The sequence below is a fragment of the Schistocerca gregaria genome, chromosome 4 (genome assembly GCF_023897955.1).
Source record: "Schistocerca gregaria isolate iqSchGreg1 chromosome 4, iqSchGreg1.2, whole genome shotgun sequence".
In the NCBI taxonomy this organism is placed as follows: domain Eukaryota; kingdom Metazoa; phylum Arthropoda; class Insecta; order Orthoptera; family Acrididae; genus Schistocerca; species Schistocerca gregaria.
Genome location: NC_064923.1, coordinates 101823327 through 101848937, shown reverse-complemented (window position 1 = coordinate 101848937; position 25611 = coordinate 101823327). Strand labels below are relative to the sequence as shown.

General features: G+C 44.7%; 1 protein-coding gene across 1 annotated transcript; it reads left to right on the top strand.

Annotated features, from left to right (window-relative positions):
* LOC126268199 (glucose dehydrogenase [FAD, quinone]-like) lies at positions 1-22474 on the top strand. The gene is made up of 2 exons (XM_049973823.1): positions 1-476; positions 17354-22474. The coding sequence occupies exons 1-2, from the start codon at positions 168-170 to the stop codon at positions 18917-18919; spliced, it is 1875 nt and encodes a 624-aa protein (XP_049829780.1). The 5' UTR covers positions 1-167; the 3' UTR covers positions 18920-22474.
* The last annotated feature ends 3137 nt before the right edge of the window (positions 22475-25611 follow it).

Sequence of the window (25611 nt, the reverse complement as noted above, 5' to 3'; positions counted from 1 at the left end):
CCGCAGCAATCTATTCTCCCGACGGGAAATTAATTGTCGTCACGGGTTGTTGGACAGAAATGTGGCTTTCTGCACGCGAAACACTTGCGTAACCGAACGCTCGTTATAGTTGACGTCTGTATTTCCTCGGGTGACAGACGCACTCGGCCGCGAGACGGACGCCTGCTATGTGCGCATGCGCGACGGACACGTGCGCGGCGGTCGGCGGAGGCGCCGGCGCGCTGTTCGCGCAGCTGCTGGCGGCCGTGGCGCACGCGCAGTGCGCGCTGGCGGACCGCGGCGCCTACCCGCCGGACGCGGCGCGCCCGCTGCCGGAGTACGACTTCGTGGTGGTGGGCGCCGGGTCTGCCGGGTCCGCGGTGGCCGCGCGCCTTTCGGAGGAGCCCGCCTGGACGGTGCTGCTGCTGGAGGCCGGCGGAGACCCGCCGCCCACCGCCGACGTGCCCCTCCTCTTCCCTGCCCTGCAGAAGACCGAGGTACGGACAAATCGGCCCCGCGCACGAACGCGTTCCGCGGACTCTGTCTGGTCATAAGAATAAACCTGATGTAACAAACACAAGCTCGATGATTGCTCAGCAGCCGGAAGTCTCGTACACTGGTGTCGGTCCGCTTTTGGAAGTAGGCCCAACTTGTTATTGTTGTGGTCTTCAGTCCAGAGACTGTTTTGATGCTGCTCTATCCTGTGCAAGCTTCTTCATCTACCAGTACCTACTACAACCTGCATCCTCCTGAATCTGTTTAATGTATTCATCTCTTGGTCTCCCTCTGCGATTTTTACCCTCCACACTGCCCTCCAATACTTAATTGGTGATCCCATGATGTCTCAGAATATGCCCTACCAACCGATCCTCTCTTCTAGTCAGGTTGTGCCACAAAATTCTCTCCTCTCCAATTTTATTCAATACCTTCTCATTAGTTATGTGATCTACCCATCTAATCTTCAGCGTTCTTCTGTAGCGCCACATTTCGATGGCTTCTATTCTCTTCTTGTCCAAACTATTTATTGTCCACGTTTCACTTCCATACAAGGCTACACACCATACAAATACTTTCAGAAACGACTTCCTGACACTTAAATCTATACTCGATGTTAACAAATTTCTCTTCTTCAGAAACGCTTTCCTTGCCATTGCCCGTCTACATTTTATATCCTCCCTACTTTGTCCATCATCAGGTATTTTGCTCCCCAAATAGCAAAACTCCTTTACCGCTTTAAGTGTCTCATTTCCTAATCTAATTCCCTCAGCATCACCCGACTTAATTCGACTACATTCCATTATCCTCGTTTTGCTTTTGTTGATGTTCATCTTATATCCTCCTTTCAAGACACTATCCATTCCATCCAACTGCTCTTCCAAGTCCTTTGCTGTCTCTGACAGAATTACGATGTCATCGGCGAACCTCAAAGTTTTTATTTCTTCTCCATGGATTTTAATACCTACTCCGAATTTTTCTTTTGTTTCCTTTACTGCTTGCTCAATATACAGATTGAATAACATCAGGGAGAGGCTACAACCCTGTCTTACTCCCTTCCCAACAACTGCTTCCCTTTCATGTCCCTCGACTCTTATAACTGCCATCTGGTTTCTGTACAAATTGTAAATAGCCTTTCGCTCCCTGTATTTTACCCCTGCCACCTCTACAATTTGAAAGAGAGTATTCCAGTCAACATTGTCAAAAGCTTTCTCTAAGTCTACGAATGCTAGAAATGTAGGTTTGCCTTTCCTTAATCTTTCTTCTAAGATAAGTCGTAAGGTCAATATTGCCTCACGTGTTCCAGTATTTCTACGGAATCCAAACTGATCTTCCCCGAGGACGGCTTCTACTAGTTTTTCCATTCGTCTGTAAAGAATTCGCGTTAGTATTTTGCAGCTGTGTCTTATTAAACTGATAGTTCGGTAATTTCCACATCTGTCAACACCTGCTTTCTTTGGGATCGGAATTATTGTATTCTTCTTGAAGTCTGAGGGTATTTCGCCTGTTTCATACATCTTGCCCACCAGATGGTAGAGTTTTGTCAGGACTGGCTCTCCCAAGGCCGTCAGTAGTTCCAATGGAATGTTGTCTACACTGGGGGCCTTGTTTCGATTCAGGTCTTTCAGTGCTCTGTCAAACTCTTCACGCAGTATCATATCTCCCATTTCATCTTCGTCCACATCCTCTTCAATTTCCATAATTTTGTCCTCAAGTACATCGCCCTTGTATAGACCCTCTATATACTCCATCCACCTTTCTGCTTTCCCTTCTTTGGTTAGAACTGGGTTTCCATCTGAGCTCTTGATATTCATGAATGTGGTTCTCTTTTCTCCAAAGGTCTCTTTAATTTTCCTGTAGACAGTATCTATCTTACCCCTAGTGATATGCGCCTCTACATCCTTACATTTGTCCTCTAGCCATCCCTGCCTAGCCATTTTACACTTCCTGTCGATTTTATTTTTGAGACATTTGTATTCTCTTTTTGCCTGCTTCATTTACTACATTTTTATATTTTCTCCTTTCATCAATTAAATTCAATCTCTTTTCTGTTACCCAAGGATTTCTATTAGCCATCGTCTTTTTACCAACTTGATCCTCTGCTACCTTCACTATTTCATCTCTCAAAGCTACCCATTCTTCTTCTACTGTATTTCTTTCCCCCGTTCTTGTGAATCGTTCCCTAATGCTCTCCCTGAAGCTCTCTTTCAGTTTATCCAGGTCCAAGTTATGTATTAGAAATCTTATTGGTATGTCGTTGTAAATAAAACTTTAAGAAATTAACAGCCATCGACGTTTTTCTTAACCGTGCTTTAATTACGTCATTTTCATTCCAAAAACCATGTACAGTCACAGTCTCCGTAAACGCTACTTGGGCTCTGATTGTCTAACTGTGTGTACATACTATGAAAATGGGTGAGACTGCTTCTTGCTTCATATGGAAACATGCGCGCGGAACAGAGTTCATGGCAAGAAACGAACTGTTCTTAATGTTTTTCACAAACTTACAGAGAAAAATCAGCTCTGGCGTTTTTCATGAAACACTATGTAATAAATAGGTGATATGAGTGAAGCAATGCGCGTGGCGTAGTCGTTAGTGGCATAAGTTGAAAATCGTGAATGCTTCGGGGCCTACATTTCGAATCTAGTTTTGGTCTACAATTATTATTTTTTTTGTTTGAATGCCTAGATCTTTTAAATACGAAATTCATCAACCGTAAGTTAATTAACTCATACTTAACCATCTTTGTTTTCTTTTAAAAAAAGCGTACGTTTTCTATTTTCTAAATACAAATTACACATAAAATTTTGGTTTTCATTGCAGATACAAATTATTAAGTATCGACATTTTATGGAAGATTGTTAAAGATGGATGAAGTTAAGAAAACATTACACAATCAATCTTTTTGAGAAAAATCAAATACTCTTTATTTGAATATGCTTATTGTTTTGTAAGACGAACCAGAGCGATAGGCGTCGTACAAACATTGAAAACTAAAATTTTCACGGCGTCGAGCGCGGTGTAGATATTCTGCATTTTTACGGTTGTCACCTTACTTCTGCTACCTAAACCCAATAGGACTGATCTAGAGCCATGTCAAGGGATTTGTCGCTGGAAATAACAAGACATTCGAGATGCTGAACGTATTGGAACTAATGCATGAAGCTTTGTGACACGTCACTGCCGAGCGATGGCAAAACGCAGTACAGTATGTCATAAAACAGGAGGTGGAAATGCAGACTTTTTTAGTGGTTCTGGCACCTGTCGCTGATCGCCCCGTTATCAACGTAGCTGTACTGAAACGCATTCCTCGGAGTCAGATATGGAACGAAATCAGAGATTACCAGACGACTGACTGTAATATATTCAGTGGCTTCAATATTTTACTGCATGGGAAATCAGCAGTGCGCTTTTAAGCCACGAATAGCTCATGCAGAAAATTTGTATGTGTTAGATTAAGAAATTTTCATCACTTTTATCCTTAATTACAATACTGTCTTAGCTAAGATACATAGTGTAATGTTTACATGAGGTTTATCCTTATGATGAACAGTGTGTGGTCAGCTGTTCGCTGCGTCCGTTAAGCCGTCGGTACACGGACCGTGCATCCGAGCGTTGAGCGTGCCCAGTTTCTGACGTCATAGTGTGGAACAGCACGCTCGGGAGTCTTCTGGCATGTCAGATATTCTGAGCGTGCGTCTGAGCGTTGACCAATGAGATGGCACAACGCCATCTACGTCACACGCACGCCGTCTCACTTCAGTACAGTGTTGTGAGGCGCCATATTGGCATTCATTTCAAGCCTCTATGTACAGGGTGTTTCAAAAATGACCGGTATATTTGAAACGGCAATAAAAACTAAACGAGCAGCGATAGAAATACACCGATTGTTGCAATATGCTTGGGACAACAGTACATTTTCAGGCGGACAAACTTTCGAAATTACAGTAGTTACAATTTTCAACAACAGATGGCGCTGCAAGTGATGTGAAAGATATAGAAGACAACGCAGTCTGTGGGTGCGCCATTCTGTACGTCGTCTTTCTGCTGTAAGCGTGTGCTGTTCACAACGTGCAAGTGTGCTGTGGACAACATGGTTTATTCCTTAGAACAGCGGATTTTTCTGGTGTTGGAATTCCACAGCCTAGAACACAGTGTTGTTGCAAAAAGACGAAGTTTTCAACGGAGGTTTAATGTAACCAAAGGACCGAAAAGCGATACAATTGAAAAATTTCAACGGACTGGGAACGTGACGGATGAACGTGCTGGAAAGGTAGGGCGACCGCGTACGGCAACCACAGAGGGCAACACGCAGCTAGTGCAGCAGGTGATCCAACAGCAGCCTCGGGTTTCCGTTCGCCGTGTTGCAGCTGCGATCCAAATGACGCCAACGTCCACGTATCGTCTCATGCGCCAGAGTTTACACCTCTATCCATACAAAATTCAAACGCGGTAACCCCTCAGCGCCGCTACCATTGCTGCACGAGAGACATACGCTAACGATATAGTGCACAGGATTGATGACGACGATATGCATGTGGGCAGCATTTGGTTTACTGAGGAAGCTTATTTTTAGCTGGACAGCTTCGTCAATAAACAGAGCTGGCGCATATGGGGAACCGAAAAGTCCCATGTTGCTGTCCCATCGTCCCTGCATCCTCAAAAAGTACTGGTCTGGGCCGCCATTTCTTCCAAAGGAATCATTGGCCCATTTTTCAGATCCGAAACGATTACTGCATCACGCTATCCGGACATTCTTCGTGAATTTGTGGCGGTACAAACTGCCTTAGACGACACTACGAACATCTCGTGGTTTATGCAAGATGGTGCCCGGCCACATCGCACGGTCGACGTCTTTAATTTCCTGAATGAATATTTTGATGATCGTGTGATTGCTTTGGGCTATCCGAAAGATACAGGAGGCTGCGTGGATTGGCCTCCCTATTCGCCAGACATGAACCCCTGTGACTTCTTTCTGTGGGGACACTTGAAAGACCAGGTGTACCGCCAGAATCCAGAAACAATTGAACAGCTGAAGCAGTACATCTCATCTGCATGTGAAGCCATTCCGCCAGACACGTTGTCAAAGGTTTCGGGTAATTTCATTCAGAGACAACGCCATATTATTGCTACGCATGGTGGACATGTAGAAAATATCGTACTATAGAGTTTCCCAGACCGCAGCGCCATCTGTTGTTGACAATTGTAACTACTGTAATTTCGAAAGTTTGTCTGCCTGAAAATGTACTGTTGTCCCAAGCATATTTCAACAAACGGTGTTTTTCTATCGCTGTTCGTTTAGTTTGTATTGCCGTTTCAAATATACCGGTCATTTTTGAAACACCCTGTATATATGCCGTTTCTGAGCACCAGCAAAACCGTTGTTAGTTGTGTGATTCGTTCCAATAAAATAATGAAAAACATAATATTCAGAATTATTGTAACGAGCGTATTATGAGAGTAGGCTATTTGAAGTCAGCGACACGCTGAAGATCCACCCATAACGCATTGTTCTTCGTACAATTTGTTATAATTAAATTTCAGTTAATAACATAATTATCTACGATTAACGTTTTTAGCAAGGGGTTACACAATACAGAGTCTCTGTCCGGTAATGAGTCTTTGATGGGGCGGTGGTTGACGTCTTAACACTCCCAAAATTTTTATCCTAACATTCGCGTTTTTATTTACTTCTGATACTTTATTATTAGTTTAGTATAAGTATATGCTATAATATTTGATGTTATGTAAATATAAGTTCACCTGTTTTTGAGGGGTGACTTTGTTCGATTGGCTTAATTACAGGACAGCTTGCGCTACTTGTATAAAGATATTTTGCTCCTTTTTCTTTTACGCTTCATAATTCACATGTTGCAAAGATTCTGCTACTGGGTAGGAACAGTGATCAAGTAAGACCGACCTTGGGGTTTCACTAAAACGAGGGAATGATGAAATAATGTTTATCTTATGCGGAGAAGTATTCCAAATTTGTACCGCACTGTTTGTAACGGAACTTTTATAAGCCTGTGTCCTTACTGATTGGACATGGTACTTTCCTTTTCGTGGACGATGGAGGGAATGTGCGTTTTAATAGAGCTAACTTGGGAATTTTACGCGCGCCCGTTGAGTAGACAGTGTGATTCACGATTTAGAAATATTCCTCAAACTGCCACTGGAGTGCGTTGCGATCGCATTTACCACGTTGGGGCCCACGTTCCGTATGCACTAGTCGCATGTTTCCTGAGCGTTCAGCAGCACCTTGAACTTGGCACGCTCACCGTTAACGTTCGACAGCACGGTTCGTGTGCCGACGGCTTTACGCCGTCACGAGCGGAACATTTCGCTGCCCGCGTCGGCTACACTGCGTGAACGGAGGCGTGCGTACGCTGCCTGCTCTGCAGTCTTTCTAGAACGCTTTTAAAGAAACTGTTCGGTAAAGAAATTAACTCCTTCGCATCTCGTTGCCTCGTTCGTCAGCTTCGTGAACAACTTTCTATCGTTTCGTTAATATTCGTAATTATTGTGATATTCGACAGTAAGCTACTGCGCGAAAGTGCAGCTAACATACTGAACTTCTCTTTAAACTTCACATGACATCTATTTATGTCTCAAATCTTGAGATAATACTGTATGTAGTGCACTCACTTCTGCTTACATGTGCAAATGACAGTGCGAAAGTGAAAAACTGGTAACATCCCTGACACTTCGTAAGCGATTCGAGATATCAAAACGAATTTTCGGCTAACGATAGCACGCAGTGCAGATGGTATTATACCGCATAGTTAACATGCAAAACTTTTGTTGATGATGCTGTAGTATATCGAGAGGTTGCAACGATGGAAAATTGTACTGAAATGCAGGAGGATCTGCAACGAATTGACGCATGGTGCAGGGAATGGCAATTGAATCTCAATGTAGACAAGTGTAATGTGCTGCGAATACACAGAAAGAAAGATCCAAATCATTTAGCTACAATATAGCAGGTCAGCAACTGGAAGCAGTTAATTCCATAAATTATCTGGGAGTAGGCATTAGGACATATGGAACGACCATATAAAATTGATCGTTGGTAAAGCAGATGCCAGACTGAAATTCATTGGAAGAATCCTAAGGAAATGTAGGCCGAAAAGAAAGGAAGTAGGTTACAGTACGCTTCTTCGCCCACTGCTTGAATACTGCTCAGCAGTGTGGGACCCGTACCAGATAGGGTTGATAGAAGAGATAGAGAAGATCCAACGGAGAGCAGTGCGCTTCGTTACAGGATCATTTAGTAATCGCGAAAGCGTCACGGAGATGTAGATAAACTCCAGCGGAAGACTCTGCAGGAGAGACGCTCAGTAGCTCGGTACGGGCTTTTGTTGAAGTTTCGAGAACATACTTTCACTAAGAAGTCACGCAGTATATTGCTTCCTCCTACGTACAGGTCGCGAACAGACCATGAGGATAAAATCAGAGAGATTAGAGCATACTGACAGTATTTCTTTCCACGAACAATACGAGACTGGAATAAAATGGAGAACCGATAGAGGTACTCAAGGTACCCTCCGCCACACACTGTCATGTGGCTTGCGGAGTATGGATGTAGATGTAGACATGTACTGTGCTCCTGTAGTTACAAGGCTTACAGCTAATATTCATACTTGGATGATATTTCTTTTTTTCTGGAAACCTTTCATGATTAGGTCTTTACATGAGGTTCATCCGCAACTAAAGAGGAGAGATATTCAGGAATATTAATATCTTTCTATTGATTTGTTTCTAGGTAAAAACTTGCTGTTTACACATCAGCTGTTAATCGAACAGAAGGAAAAACGATGCAACGATGGTGTAACATGGCCACGGAAATTTTAATAACAGTACTGTGTCATCCCTCTCCACATCTACTTCTCCAACCAGCTCCTCACATGTTCCTCCACTACCATATTACGACATGGTCAACAGAGGATTTTAATTGACAGTAATTACAAAATATATAATTCATTTTTGGAGTTGTTTATTCTCCTAAACCCAGTTATAACTAAACTTTGATTTTGAAAAGACCCATAGCCGACCAATGTGGCCGAGCAGTTCTAGGCGCTTCAGTCTGGAACCGCTACGGTCGCAGGTTCGAATCCTGCCTCAGGCATGGATGTGTGTGATGACCTTAGGTAAGTTAGGCTTAAGTAGTTCTAAGTTAAGGGGACTGATGACCTGAGAAGTTAAGTCCCATAGTGCTCAGAGCCATTTGAACCATTTGAAATACCCATATATCAAAACACATAATCAAGTTCTTCAACCACAGCATGAATAAATGAACTTCAGATTATCTCCATATTGGTGCATCTTCAACCAGATTGTATCGAAACACACGACGTAACACGTCTTCACCTCAAGAATGCCGCCGACCAACTGGCGATGATTTAGATACACTCTAAGAAAGAAAGAAAAAGATCCACCGCAAAGGAATTATCGGAAGGGACCAAAATCCTTAGATGTGAAGGGCTTATTTCAATAGTGGTACAAGTCCATTACCTCCACTTTTCTGCCTATAATGCTTCTGAAATTAATGATCCAAACAAACAGAAAGAAAGGTTCATCTCTAGCAAGAAGCCATATGCATGAATGTTTCTGGTATCTCAACTGCAGATTTATCAGCGCTCATTTAACTTTAGGACTCTGTATCTCAAAATGAACAAATATGGACTTGTATCACTATTGAAATGAGCCCTTCATGTGATGTACATGTATGGACACACAAATGATTACAAGTTCAGAAAAATTGGATGATTTATTAAAGAGACAGAGCAAGTCAATAACGAGGTGGTCCACCTCTGGCCCTTATGCAAGCAGTTATTTGGCTTGGCATTGATTGATGGAGTTGTTGAGCGTCCTTCTGAAGGAAATCGTAGCGAATTCTGTCCAACAGCCGCGTTAAATCGTCAAAATCTCAAGATATTTTGAGGGCCCTGCCGACACACTGAGGTGACAAGTCATGGTATATTTACTAATATTTTGCCGGAGTGGTTAAAAAATGGTTCAAATGGCTCTGAGCACTATGGAACTTAACATTTGAGGTCATCAGTCCCCTAGAGCTTAGAACTATTTAAACCTAAGGACGTCACACACATCCATGCCCGAGGCAGGGTTCGAACCTGCGACCGTAGCAGCAGCGCGGTTCCGGACTGAAGCGCCTAGAACCGCTCGGCCTCACCGGCCGACCGCTACAGTGGTGCAGCAACTCGACTTGGGGTGGACTCAACAAGTGGTTGGAAGTCTCTGCAGAAACTCTGAGCCATATTACCTGTACGGCCATCCATAACTGCGAAAGTGTTGCCAGTGCAGGATTTTGTGCGCGAAGTGACCTCTCGATTATGCCCCATAAGTGCTCGATGCGGTTCATTCAAGTTGGGCGACCTGTGAGGCCAAACCATTCGCTCAAATTGTCCAGAATCTTCTTCAAACCAGTTGCGAACGAATGTAACCTGGTGACATGGCGCCTTGTTATCCAAAAAAATCCATCGTTGTTTTTACATGAAGTTCATGAATGGCTGCAAATGATCTCCAAGTAGTCAAAGGACCCACTCCATTCCGTGTAAACAGAGCCCACACTATTCTCGAGCCACCACCCATGTGCACTGTGCCTTGTTGATAACTTGGATCCATGGCTTCGTGCGGTCTGCACCACACTCAAATCTTACCATCAGATCTCTGAGTCGTAGTTGTGTCCGGCTCTTCGAAAAACGCGACAGGCGAAGTGCTTTCGCTTCACGTCTAGTGCTTGCGGTGACGCTTTCAGTTTGGTGCGCTGTTTGGGTCGCTACCGCCCTCTGGCGGGAGGTGGAGCAAGTGTACGGTCGCGTGACGATCTGTGTAGCACGTACTGGGCGGTGACCGAGAGAGATGGTGGCGTGAGCGGGGCTCTGTTGTTGGAGGTCTTCAACTGCTCGCCACGTGCTTTGGCCGACCTCTTGGCTGTCAGAAGCTAAGTCTACCTTACCCTCATGTACGTGGCTTATGAAGCTTAGAAGCCGTGGTGCAGCAGACCAGCGCGTGGGACCGTGTGTCTTCTTATCGGCCGTTGAAGCCACTGGCAGCGGTTGGCTCTGATGAGCATAAGGAGGTGCAACATGTTCCCGGCGCTGTGGTGAAGTGTGAGAAGTTGAGTACTGTTTTTATGTAACAGAGTTAGTCATAAATATAAAAGGGGTTTTTCAAGTTCTAGTGAAGTGTATGAGTTTCTTCATCAGTGATTTTGTTGGGGTCTTCCCACAACAGTTTTTGTTTGCCTGTTCGCGGGAATGTGGTAATTGCTTCTTGGTCAGGTCGTTTCATTCACACCTTGACTGGATGATTTAGGGTCGGTGTCGTATGTCTCTGTGGTTCAGAGTCTGTACAGGCACCGCCCTTGCTACACCCTCTGGTTTTGGGTAACTCGGGGAGGTAGTGGCTTGCAATGCAAGTTTTGGGACTGATGTGCTGTGGCCCTGTAGACCACGAGTAACTATTCCGACTATTGTGATCTGGACCCCTTTACACGTGTCACTTCCTCACCGAGCTAAGGATTTTTTTTTTTTTTATGTAACATCTGACAGGTGTAATATAAGTTACTTAACTGGCGAGAGACAACTATTTTATCTTTAGTACAAACTAACTACTTACAGGTGTTTTTTTAAAGGAATTGTTCTCTAATAGATGTAACAAGTTTAAAATCTTATTTTTGGGAAGTTGTTAACGTCATACCTTGCAATATCCTTTACATAGAGAAAAATAGCTTTTTTTTTAAATGCCAGACTTAAAAATTTACTATTGAGGAGGCCCTTTGAAAATAAAAAGATATCCTTAGCAGTGCGTGTTATTTTACCAGCACCTCCTGGCCCCTACTTCCACGATAACGTTTTTGGAATAACATATGTACTTGAGTTGTTGTTTGTGAACCGCCCTAATTGACGGTTCACTCTCAGTAGTTGAAATCGGGACTCATTTGACTAGGCCACGGCTTTCCATTCGTCTAGGCTCCAACCAGTATGGGCACAAGCCCAGGAGAGGCGTTGCAGCTGAAGTCGTACCGTTAGCAAAGGCAGTCGCGTCTGTCGTCTGCTGTCATAGCCCATTAACGCCTAATTTCGCCGCACTGTCCTAACGGATACGTTCGTCACATGTCCTACACTGATTTTTGCGGTTATTTCATGAAGTGTTGTTTTGTCCTTTAACGCTGTCAACACCATGCAAACGTCACTGCTCGCGGCCGGCAAGTGAAGGACATCGGTCACTGCATTGTCCGTGACGAGAAGTAACGCCTGAAATTTGGTTTTCTCGGCACACTATTGACGCTGTGTATTGTGGAATATTGAATTCCCGTGTGTCTGGCTCCAAATACTATTCCGTGTTCAAAATCTGTTAATTCCCGCCGTGCGGCTATAATGACGTCGGAAAAATTTTCTAAGGTGACCATCGATCCCGTTTTTTTCGGGACAGTCGCGATTTTTGTGTCTGTCCCGAATTTTTTCAAAGGTAATTCAGGACACCTGGTTGTCCCGAAATTAACAATCATGACCCAATTTGTCCCGAATTAGACATTCATTTCACCTGTATCGGTATATTTTATTATTAGTGTTAGTTATGGTGGGAAATAGTTTGACAAGAGGGTACGACAAATTGCCGAAACCATTATCAAACTGTTTCTACTGTGCAAACACATGTTGGCCGCAGCTCGAATAGTTAATGGGCAGTCAGAGACCACGGCAACTGCGAGAAAGTCGCACTCGAACGCATTCGCACGGTCCTAACCGTAACTCGAATAGAAGATGGAAGAAATGCGCATATTTTCTGATAGCCGTGGAAGAGGCAGAGGAGATTTTGTGGCAAACACGTAGACGAAATACAAAGTAACTCGAACAGACGAACAGTAATATACGCTCTCGTTGACTTTGGCGTCGCCAACGCAGTGTATGCTGGCTCTAGAATACTACCATTTGTCATCTCTGTGCGCCATATTATATAAGATTGAATTTTGTGTTACGTCGTGTTATGGTGTATTACGTTTGATAAGTTTAGTTGTTTTTCCTCGTCAATAACATTAACAATACTTCTGCGCAAGAATGAGTTCAAAGAATCGCAAGTGCTCCTTCAATGAACAATTGCAGAAAGAATTTCCATTCATCAGTGACATTAGTTCTTCGGACTCAAAAGGAAAAGTGGGGTGCAACACATGTGCTTCTAGTTTCTCATTAAGTCACAGTGGACGTGGTGATATACAACTACATATAAAAAGGGACAAACGTAAAAGAGCACTCTCTGCAGCAGCGTCTAGTGCAACATTAAAGTCATTTTTTTATCGTCATTTTTTAACAGTTTTCCGTCTTGTCCTTTAGTTGCTTTAAATTCGTGGAGGTGTGTGCCGTCTATGCTACTAAATGAAGGCAGTTTGTTTGTTGCCATACGCGTTTCGCTTCATTTATTTGGGAAGCATCATCAGTGGCCTGAAATACATGTTTCTTTTTATGTATACAATAAGCGTATTATCTGCTAGATATAATCTGTTGATATATTACATTTTGTCGGGTTTTTTAGGTTAGAAGCAACTTTTGTAGCACAAGTTCCATAAAATGATGTATCTTTCGTTTTACTTACGATTTCTAGCGCTGCTAACACATATATGTGTTTCTGGTGATGTATTTGCTGGTCTTCATGCTCCAGTTAGCCGAATCAGGTGTTGTTTAGCCATTTGTCACATCACATTTCACTTTCACTGCCATTTGGCTATCAACATATGTGTGTTTGCAGTGTGTAGTGTTGCCAACCGTTGTTATGTGTTTGTCTTTTGTTTCTGTTGTGTTTTGTGGTTTTCATTTGTTGTGTGTCTGTGTGTGTGTGCATTCCTCACTTTTTCTTTTTTTTTTTTTTTTGGTTGAGTTTTTGTGTGTGTGTGTAATTTGCTGAGTGCATTACTTTTCCTTTAATCTGTGGGTTCATGTGTTTGTATGTGAGTATGTGTGTGTGTATGGGGGGGGGGGGGGGGGGTAGGAGGGAGAGAGAGAGAGAGAGAGCGAGAGAGAGAGAGAGAGAGAGAGAGAGAGAAGAGGGGAAGGATATTCATTAATTATTTATCCTGGTTGCACTTCAGCTTGTTATTGTTTTGGTGGCTAGCATGATCAGCGAGTTATTGTTTATATGGATTTGGTCATTGAGTACCTTCTTTTCCATTGCAATGGCTCTTTGTAAGTGGAAGTTTTCTTGCAATGTCAGGAGGTTTTTGTTGTGATTATTCGCTCTGATAACTGTCATGTCACATTCCATGTTGGATGGTTCATGTCCATGTTTTATCAGGTGTTTTTTACATCGGAGAAACTTTGTGGTCAGGAGGAGAGGTTAGTTTCAACTGAGGGCGTTTTTGCGTATCACACAATTCAGCACATTTATAGTTTCAGGTCTATGGACTGCACATCGAAGTTTCTTCCAGCGACATTAGAGCCTAAATTTGCTCGTGCACGTACAAAAACAGGCTTTTTGCATGTATCACCTGAGTACAAATGACAGCTCCGCCAATGCACTGCCCTTTTAAGCCTTGTGTACACGCTATTACAGCCATACGTATACGTGTACATCGCTGTCCAATGACTTTTGTCACTTCATTGTAATGCTCCAAAAGTTCTCAACTGAGGGGACATCAGGCGACCTTGATGCGAAGGTAAGTGTGACAATCATGAGGACAAGCAGTAAAAACATTCGCTGTATGCAGGTGGGCATTACCTCGCTGAAATAGAAGCCCCGGACGGGTTGTCATGAAGGGCAACAAAATCGGCTGTAGAAAATCGTCGACGTACTTCTGTTCTGTAAGGGTGGCGCGGATGACAGCCAAAGGTGTCCTACTATGAAAAGAAATGGCATCCTAGAACGTCACTCCTTGTTGAATGTTCAAATGTGTGTGAAATCTTATGGGACTTATCTGCTAAGGTCATCAGTCGCTAAGCTTACACGCTACTTCACCTAAATTATCCTAAGGACAAACACACACACACCCATGCCCGAAGGACGATTCGAACCTCCGCCGGGACCAGCCGCACAGTCCATGACTGCAGCGCCCTAGAGCGCTCGGCTAATCCCGCGCGGCTCAGTCCCGGTTGATGTGTGATAATTAGTTTGGTATCCCACTTCTGTCTAAGGCATCTCCAGACACATCTTCGTCTTGGAATCTCATTGACTGGAGTACACCTGCCTTCGATTATGAGTCCCGGTTCGAATTGAGCCCCAATCACAGCACAGCGGTACATCAACGATATTCATCGCCCAATTTTGTTGCCCTTAGTGGCAAGTCAATCTGTGTTTACATTTCAGTGAGATACTGCTTGTCCACACAAGCGACAGTTCCTACTGCTTATCTTTGTGCTTCCTAAATCCTGTCTTGGTCAGCAAGGTCTCCAGAACTCTCACCAATTGAGAACGTTTGAAGCATTATGGACAGAGCCGTCCAAATGGGCAGAATTTGGCACGATATCCTTCAGGAGAACATCCAATGTCTCTTTCGATCAATGAACGCCGAAAAGCTGCCACAATAAGGGCCACAGGTGGACCAATGTCTTACTGACTTGCTAAATTTATGAAGCTCTTTCTCTTGAATAAATTATCTAATTTTTCTCAAATTACACTACTGGCCATTAAAATGGCTGCACCAAGAAGAAATGCAGATGATAAACGGGTATTCATTGGACAAATATATTATACTAGAACTGACATACGATTACATTTTCAAGCAATTTGGGTGCATAGATCCTGAGAAATCCGTACCCAGAACAACCACCTCTGGCCGTAATAACGGCCTTGGTACACCTGGTCATCGAGTCAAACAGAGCTTGGATGGCGTGTACAAGTACAGCTGCCCATACAGCTTCAACACGATACCACAGTTCATCAAGAGTAATGACTGGCGTATTGTGACGAGCCAGTTGCTCGGCCACCATTGACCAGATGTTTTCAATTGGTGAGAGATCTGGAGAATGTGCTGGCCAGGGTAGCAGTCGAACATTTTCTGTATCCAGAAAGGCCCGTACAGGACCTGCAACATGCGGTCGTGCTTCATCCTGCTGAAATGTAGGGTTTCACAGGGATCGAATGAAGGGTAGAGCCACGGGTCGTAACACATCTGAAATGTAACGTTCACTGTTCAAAGTGACGTCAATGTGAACAAGAGGTGACCGAGACGTGTAACCAACGGCACTCCATACCATTACCCCGGGTGATACGCCAGTATGGCGATGACAAATACACGTTTCCAATGTGCGTTGACCACGATGTCGCCACACACGGATGCGACCATCATGATGCTGTAAACAGAACCTGGATTCATCCGAAAAAAAAAATCGAGAACATTTTCTGCACTAATGTTTTGACATTTGATGCACAGTGAAGAAATAAATGTAATTTGATAGTGCAAGACACAGTTTTTGCATCATTACGAATAATAACAAAAAAGAAAAGAAAAAGAAATAAGACATGTAAGAGAAAATTGATGAAACATTAGTAAAAACCCTGAATAAATCAACCCCAAGAAAATGAGACAAAACTGCAAGTATGCCCGTCTGTATTATTAACTTCAATAAATTTCGAAACTCGCTGGCTAGGCAGACTGAAATACGTCACAGTGATCATTGTGCTGACTAAATAACAGGGCGCGCTGGACTGTCTGGTCTGTAGTCTGTAGTCTGATGGCCGGTGCAGTGTGTAGCACGTGTGACTTGTGGTACATTTCTACTTGTCTCATTTTTGTCTGGCTGCGTCCAGGGTGCCGAAATCCAAAAGAGCGCTGAGAGAATGTACGACACTGTTTGGTAGTTTAGTAGCAATGGTTTTCAGGGTGACAGGTCTATTTTAAGAGCCTGCCTTTGTAATGTCTGGTGACAACGGCCTTGCTGCAGTGGATACACCGGTTATCGTGAGATCACCGTAGTTAAGTGTTGTTGGGCGTGGCCGGCACTTGGATGGGTGACCATCCAGCCGCCATGTGCTGTTGCCATTTTTCGGGGTGCACTCAGCCTCGTGATGCCAATTGAGGAACTACTCGACCGAATAGTAGCGGCTCCGGTCAAAGAAAACCATCGTAACGACCGGGAGAGCGGTGTGCTGACCACACGCCCCTCCTATCCGCATCCTCAACTGAGGATGACACGGCGGTCGGATTGTCCCGATCGGCCACTTGTGGCCTGAAGACGGAGTGCTTTGTAATGTCTGAATTGTGTTTGATGAAAAGTATAGTGCATGCAGAATGCCGTGGCCGCTAGATGCGCAGTCGGCTGGGAAAGCGTTAGGAGACCGGCCGTGGTGGGGGGTCGTTCAGAGCGCAGTAGGGAAACGCCGAGTGGGGAATACAAATTAAAATGGCTCTGAGCGCTATGGGACTTAACTTCTGAGGTCATCAGTCCCCTAGAACTGATAACTACTTAAACCTAACTAACCTAACGACATCACACACATACATGCCCGAGGCAGGATTCGAACCTGCGACAGTAGCGGTCGCGCGGTTCCAGACTGTAGCGCCTAGAACAGCTCGGCCACTTCGCCCGGCTGAATGGGGAATTGCCATTCTAAACTGATGCTTATGCTTACACATTAAGCGGGGCCCGTCCACGCCCACACTTGCATAGTGAACATTCAAAATTATCTTTTTTGGTTAATATCTAAATGGAATTCCGCTGAAAATGCAGCGATTTACTTTCGCCTGGTTTGTTAACAATTTTTACTCTCAGAGGAGAGTCACGAGTGGGGAATTTGGAGTAAAATCTACACGTTTCTCCTGTTTCCCTGTTAAAATTTACTTCTTTCGCCAAAACTTGTATCATAATAATGTGTTATTTACTAGAATTGTGTAATGACAGTTCTTTTCAAAAAAAGTGTCTTTTGTTGCAGGCGGATTGGTCGTACCTGACAGAACCAGATGGGCGCAGTTGCTTGGCACACAAAGATGGAAGGTGCGCATGGCCACGGGGCAAGACGCTGGGTGGTTCGAGCGTGCTCAACGCCATGATGTACGTGAGGGGCAGCCCGCAGGACTACGATGGCTGGGCGTCGCTCGGCAACGACGGCTGGTCCTACGAGGAGGTGCTGCCCTTCTTCAAGAAGCTGGAGGCCTTCGACGAGGAGGAGCTGGAGCGGAGGCCGCACGTGGCAGCCGTACACGGGCGCCATGGGGCCATCCGCGTGTCGAAGCCGGCGCGTCTCGATCCCGCTTATGGCGCTTTGGACGCTGCCGCCACAGAGCTGGGCTTCAGAATCATCGAAGACTACAGCGCCGAGCCGATGGTGGGTTTCGGACAAATACACTGCTCTATAAAGAACGGAACGAGATGGAACGCCGCTCTCGGGTACCTCGCACCTGCCAAAGAGAGGGTCAACCTGCACGTCGTAAAGTCCGCTTACGTAACGAAGATACTGATTCGGACCGACACGCAAAGTGCGTACGGGGTGCAGTTTGTTAAAGACGGAAAGGTACGGGAAGTTAGAGCGAAGAAGGAAGTAATTGTGTCAGCAGGAGCTATCAACACACCTCACATACTAATGCATTCCGGTATCGGACCAAAGTCGCATTTGGAAGAAGTCGGTATAACAGTGATAACGGACCTCAGAGTAGGGTACAACCTGCAGGATCACTTGTCGTATGCCGGGCTCTACTACACGAGGAAGCCGTCGGCGGGAAAAACGTTAGAAGAGTCCGTGTTCGAATACCTGATGAACAGGACAGGTATACTGTCGACGACAGGCCTTACTTCTTACACGGGATTTATCCAGACGCGGCGCGCACTGCACAGCATTCCAGGTTTTCCCGAGGTAGACCCGGCCGGCTACCCAGATATACAGCTGATTTTTGTCTCTGTTGACAGTTCTACAGCCAGCTTACTAGCAGACATCTTCAACTATAAGGAAGAGGCGACACTCGCTCTGAAAAATCTGACGGCGAGCGAGGACGCGGTGATGGTGATGACGACGCTGCTGGCGCCGCGGAGCCGAGGTCGCGTCAGGCTTAGGAGTGCCGAACCGCTGGACCCGCCGCTGATCGAGACCGGCTACCTAGCCGATCCGCGAGACCTCGAGACGCTACTGGACGGCGTGGAGCTGAGCCACCGCTTGGGTTCCGCGGAGGCGATGCGGGCGGCTGGCTACGGCGTCAGGGACCTCCCCTTGAGGGAGTGCGGGCGTCAGGCCCGGGGAGGCCGCGACTACTGGAGCTGCGCCGCGCCCCACCTCGGCGCCACCGTCTACCATCCGGTGGGCACCGCCAAGATGGGACCCTCCAGCGACGCTGGCGCCGTCGTCGACTCGCGCCTCAGGGTGCACGGGGTACGAGGCCTGCGCGTCGCCGACGCCTCCGTCATGCCTCTGATAGTGCGCTGCAACACCAACGTGCCGTCCATCATGATCGGGGAGAAGTGCGCCCACATGGTGGCCGAGGACTGGCGCCAGCGCGGAGAGCAGTGAGGGGGCCGACTCGGCTGGGGAAGGGCAGCCGTGTAGGCGGGCAGCAAGATGAAACGCAGGGGGGGCTCACGCCAAATTCCTCATGGCAGCGTCAGTAATGGGGACAATCATCGCAAGTTGGATCGCATTTTCAATACGCAGTTTGCTGAGGAACTTTGGATCTGGCAGAGATGGGGACTACTTATAACAAATGTACTCGGACGACAGTTTCGATTCTATATTGATATCAAAGACGTGGTTAAATCCATCTGTTCCGTTTTCACTGGTATATATGGAGGCCTACACGCTAGTAAGGAATGATATTGTAAGGAACCTAGGCATCTTTTTTGATAAACATTTAACCAGGACAGAGCACATCGCGAAAATTTGCTACAGAGTTTTAACATTGTCCATGTAGAACCTTAACAACGAATTAAAATGCAACTTACATTCCGTACGTCCGTTTCCTTGGCCGCTTCCTCCCACTTCTCAGCTTTTAGCTTTGTTTTCAAGTAATCTTCATGGCATGTATACAGAACTTGGCGAACACGTACGCCTCCAATTAGCTTTTCTTCCATTTCGAACCACCAACAGCCAGAACCACCGTGAGCCTGCGCAGAGTCACCAAGCGCAGGAACTGCGTCACGTCACGCTGCGCTCTAACGTGCGCAGCACCATTCAGTTGTGTGGTTCGCAAAAACTCACCGTGAGTCACCCTGCGTCAGCTCACGGACCTGCGTCTCATCTTGCGACCAGCCTAAAAGACCCTATCGACGCACGACGTGTGACGTGCACCAGCATCGGGATAACAAAGTGACTAACAGCTAGCTGTTTACAGGACAGCTGCCATAGCAACAGCCAGTCAGAGCTCAAGATTGGTCACACGTGCTCTCCTGCGCTCTGTAACCTCAGCGACCGGTTACCAGTCAGCTGTGGTTCGGTGTGTTATGTAATTGTTGTGGGTTGTTATCATGCAGGGGATTCAGTGATGGTGTTGCAAACTTTCACTGATGATGGACAAGAATAAATGTATCAACCTCAGGTGAGGGATCCTGATACGGAAACTATCGAGTCGAAAGCTGTAGTGAAAATCGTTCCGATACCTCTGACAGGAAAAAAAAAAAAAAAAAAAAAAAAAAAAAAAAAAAAAAAAAAAAAAAAAAAATGTAATGGGCCGTTATTGGTAAGATTGTAGGGGTGTCAACTTTCAGAGGTCATAGTACGCACGAAAACTAGAACAAAATGTCCAGTAAACATGGGCTCTAAAGTACATACCAGTACCTTAAGAGCGATGAGCACTTGCTCATCATCGCTACTGTCAAACACATCTATTCTAGTGAAAAAGTGTTCTTCGCTCTTGTAATCTTACCCTCCCACAAATCACCATTAAACTCCTCTTAGTCTGTTCATTATTTCCATAAGCTTCGAGAGGCGTAAAACATACAAAGAAAAAGTTTACACTTATCTTCATTATCTTGTTGTTGACTCCAAGTCTGGCGTCTAGGGTGCATTCTTAAGGCTGTAATTTTTATAATGTTGCGGGTTGTTGTCGAACTCAATAACTGATGAAGATTTGCTTGTAGCTATGGATATCTTTTTATTTTATCCCATTCTTCAAAATCATTCCGATTTTAAAATCTTCATTTCAGAACACTAATTCACATTGTTGTTGACAACATTAGCCAAATACGCGCGCTTCCATCAGAGCCATACCCACTATAACATTCTGCGGTACTCACAATATTCCAAAGAGTTTACAAACTTTCTTGACCAAAGAAGAATCTTCACCAAGTTATATCATTATTTTATAAATGAGTCCAGGAATACCTTTAATAATTATTGTCAGGTGTTGCAGTTAATAATATGAATTTTAAGAAAACCATAAATTTCGTAATTTCAAGTATTTTTAAAAGAAGAGTAATTTTAATTGTACGTACATAGTACTAACGAATTAATATCTATTTACATATTTTAGCTCGAAACATAAACACGTCATATACAGAATCATATGAAGTTGATTCAGTTAAACATCTGACGTAATGCTCACCTATACAAGAATCGACAGTATACATGGTACCGGTTATCTCTAAATAAAAAGGGTAATGTTAGAAGAGGGTGACGCTACACTCTTAAGGCACTGGTTCATTGTCGCTACTGCCAAACACATTTCTTCTAGCGAAAGAGTCCTCATAGCTCTTAAGGACTTGTTCATCGTCACTGCTGCCGAACACATGTCTTTTAACGAAAAAGTCCTCATAGCTCTTAATGACTTGTTCATCGTCGCTACTGCCAAACACGCATCTTCTAGCGAAAGATCCCTCATAGCTTTTAATGACTTGTTCATCGTCGCTACTGCCAAACGCATCTCTTCTAGAAAAAAAAAATGCTCATAGCTCTTAAGGTTTGCATTTTAGAGCCTACATTTACTGGACTTTTTTCTTGTTTGGGTCTATACATCTTCTTCAAAAATGTGGAAATCATAGAGTTTGCTGTAAAAGAGGTGTCCACCCCCGTAGCTGAGTGGTCAGCGTTACAGAATCTCAATCTTAGGGGCCCGGATCCGATTCCCGGCTGGGTCGGAGATTTTCTCCGCTCAGGGACTGGGTGTTGTGTTGTCCTAATCATCATTTCATCCCCATCGACGCGCAAGTCGCAGAAGTGGCGTCAAATTGAATGAGTTGCACCCGGCGAACGGTCTACCCGCCGGGAAGCCCTAGTCACAGGACATTGTTAATAGTGAAAGAGGTGAGTCTCACAGTGTCCAAGAGGAAAAATGCTCATAGCTATTAAGGTATGCATTTCAGGGACCACTTTTCTGCTTCTTTTGCTCGATACTACCACCTCTGAAAGTTGCCTATCCTGCAGTTTTAGTGACAACAATATCAGTACATGTGTTCCAGACACATCAGAACGATTTTCGCATATAACTGTCGAGTCGGACGTTTCCGGACCAGGGTCTCTTGCCTTACATTGACACATCTACCCTTCTCCGTCATTCCTGAAAGTTTGTAAAATCATCAGGAATCACGCTATGTACTTCGTTTCTCTGGATGGTATGTTCCTTTTATGGAATATCAGAAGCTAACAGTGCAACAGTTGCCTCGACAGTGACCAGATTATTAGGATCATGCAATGCGAGCTTCATACTGCTCGTTAATGCCGAACGTATGAATGTTCTCAGTACAGAACTCGAGCTGCCGCAGTTACCACAGCCGTACTGCGCTTGCGCGTAATGACAAACCGATAACATGCTCCTTTTCCAAGTTCAACTGTCACTTTGTTGCTCCGATCCAGATACAGGCTTGTGTTCTCCACCAATATTGCTTATTGTTACAACTATAACCTTTCCGATGGGTATGCACTCTAAGAACGTCACATTCTATCAGCTTCCATCTTTTGAAAGCTGGCCATTTCGTCAGAAAAAAAAAACAATTTATTGACACCAAACTTAATGTGCAAATTGCTATGTATAGAGAATCAAATATAATAAAGAAATGTGTATAACACCTGCGTGTTTGTTCTAGTAATTCATTTCAAATTTAAGATGTATTCGAATGGTGATTATAACGTAAAATGTGAATGCACGCTAATGATCCATCTCTTACTCACAGCCTTTGAACACTATGTTCAACAAAAACAAAATACTTCTCTTGTCACTCATGCCATTACGTTGACCACCTGCATGAACCAGCCTAAAATTATTCACCGATTCCTCTTGAATAAAAAAATATACGTGAAAACCGAGCATCTCTTTTTTTTTCAATGTGGTGTTCGTAATTAAATATCACCTATAAACTGATATATGAAGCAGTTTCATTGGTAAGCAGGAAGGTTCATAGTAACTCATTCCTCAGTCGCTTATTGGTAGGACGACTTCATAATTATAAATGATAAGAACAATACCTAAGTGATACCTATGGCAGACATTTGGTTGTCGTCGTCTTGAATGCACAGGCAACGTTTGCCTTTCATGTTCAAGAAGTTTAGGTATGTCGTCTCCTTGATCGACCTATGTCTTCCTTACCTTTTGGCTTCTAGTTCAAGATTTTCTTGATTTCTCTAGCATCTTTAATTCTTTTCACTTATTGTGTCCACCTGTCTGTTTATTTCTTTATTTCCTTCTACGCCACACATTTTCGGCACTAATACTGCGAGGAGCGTCAAACGTGATGTGTTTGAAAGAATTTGTTTACTTTCAAATGAGTATTGTTGTGCGGCAGTATACTAATTCTAGAAGGCGTGTAACATTGCATCCAAGGCTATTACTCATTTATCTCAACGAGAATGCATTTCAGGTATGTAGTGTGTGTATTATCTCTGGCGGTGTGAATAACAAATTAAAGAATCTACACTTATTTTCAAATGAAATGGGATTCTTATAAACTAAAATTTATTCAACATTCCTAGTATTTTGGTTTGCCCACTGGTCTAATATAGGGTGCAAGGAAGCTGTTTTCCCGGATCGCTAGACAACAATTCAAGCAAAAATGAATTTATTACAGTAAGTTAAATTGACAACCCTTGATTCTGCATATTCACCAAGTTGTGTCGCAAGCAAATGGTGACGAGCACATAATAGATGTCCTTCGATGTATACAATTCAATCGCAAGCAAAACAATACATTTGAAACTTCATGCCAGATTAAAACTGTTCAAAAATGGTTCAAATGGCTCTGAGCACTATGGGACTTAACATCTGTGGTCATCAGTCCCCTAGAACTTAGAACTACTTAAACCTAACTAACCTAAGGTCATCACACACATCCATGCCCGAGGCTGGATTCGAACCTGCGATCGTAGCAGTCGAGCGGTTCCGGACTGAGCGCCTAGAACCGCGAGACCACAGCGGCCGGCGATTAAAACTGTGTGCCGGCCTTTGTCGCCGACCGGTTCTAGGCGCTTCCGTCCGGAACAGCGCTGCTGCTACGGTCGCAGGTTCGAATCCTGCCTCGGGCATGGACGTGTGTGATGACCTTAGGTTAGTTAGGTTTAAGTAGTTCTAAGTCTAGGGGACTGATGACCACAGATGTTAAGTCCCATAGTGCTTAGAGCCATTTCATTTCATTAAAACTGTGTGCCGGGTCGAGACTCGAACTCGGGACCTATGCCTTTCGCGGGCAAGTGCTCTACCATCTGAGCTACCCAAGCACGACTGACGCCCCGTCCTCACAGCTTTACTTCTGTCAGTACCTCGTCTCCTACTTTCCAAACTTTACAGAAGCTTTCCTGCGAACCTTGCAGAACCAGCACTCCTGAAAGAAAGGATATAGCCACAGCCTGGGGAATATTTCCAGGAAGTTTCATACCAGCGCACACTCCGCTGCAGAGTAAAAATCTCATTCTGGAAACATCCCCCAGGCAGTGACTAAGCCATGTCTCCGCAATATCTTTTCTTTCAGGAGTACTAGTTCTGCAAGGTTCACAGAAGAGCTTCAGTATAGTTTGCAAAGTAGGAGACGAGGTACTGGCAGAAGTAAAGCTGTGAGTACGGGGCAGAATCGTGCTTGGGTAGCTCAGATGGTAGAGCACTTGCCTGCGAAAGGCAAAGGTCCCGAGTTCGAGTCTCGGTCCGGCACACAGTTTTAATTTGCCAGGAAGTTTCATGTCAGCGCACACTCCGCTGCAGAGTGAAACAATAAAGTTCATAAGTCACTGCTGTAGCGTTTGTTACGACGGCTCGTTTTCCACTCCCTCGCGGCTAGGCGGCGCGACGTTTGTATTCTCTTCGTGTAGAGGCCGCTCCTGCCTTGGTTTCGTCCTTGAGACGGATTCTTCAGCGTACTATTGGCTGACGTCGTCTCACAGCCCTCCCTGCTCTTCCATTCTTCATCGTCGTGCCGGGGCTTTTCGTTACGCCGGAACACCTACAAAAGAAATATCCAAGCATAATACCTTTGAATTTTGCTGTTCAAAGTTTCAAACCAAGTTCGTTGCTGATATCCATGGAAAATGAACGTGCATGCAGAATCCACAGAACGATTGAACGGTATCTGTCTGTACTAACGATGTGATGCAGTGTGTTTATGCTGTACCGAAGTCACGTGACTAGGGAGACAATGTGTGTTGACAAAACTCCTGTTTCCGTGCATTTGCATATGCTGACACAGCCCTGCTCTATGTAGGTAAGTTTTATGTTCCATTGGACGGATGACCGTTGACGTGTGTAGCTTGAAACGACTGTAAGCAAACAACCAGCAACCAAGACGGAGAGTTATGATCTGGAGAATGTTTTCATGGAATTCTCTGAGTGATCTCGTCATTGTGGAAGACACAATGGACCAACGAATGTGTGCATCTAATCTTGGGGACTACGTCCATCCCTAGATGCAGTTTTTTTTCCCTCAGCATGACGGAATCTACCAGCAGGATAAAGCAAGGTCTTATACAGCTCGTAATGTACGTACACCAAATACACCGGAGTCAAACCCACTCGAGAATCCGTGGGAGCACCTCGATCGGTCTGTTCGCGCCACGGATCCTCAACTGAGAAACTGCAGGTAGCTGGCCACGGCGCTGGAGTCGGTAAGGCATTAGCTTCACATCCCTGCCAGTATCTTCCCGCACCTCTCGCAACGGTCTGCGATGCAAAAGATGGTATTCGTGCTGGTGACGGGTGGTCACTTTAATGTCACTGGGTAGTGCAGCGATCGTGAATAATTCAGTTTGCCACGTCTCTAGTGACGTAGTCAAAGAAAGCTGCGCTTCCATCTAGT

Bases quoted from the DNA above. Each gene is read 5' to 3' on its own strand.
- LOC126268199 (XM_049973823.1), top strand. From the start codon at position 168: ATGTGCGCATGCGCGACGGACACGTGCGCGGCGGTCGGCGGAGGCGCC. The intron at 477-17,353 runs GTACGGACAAAT...CTTTTGTTGCAG, and splicing joins CTGCCCTGCAGAAGACCGAG to GCGGATTGGTCGTACCTGAC.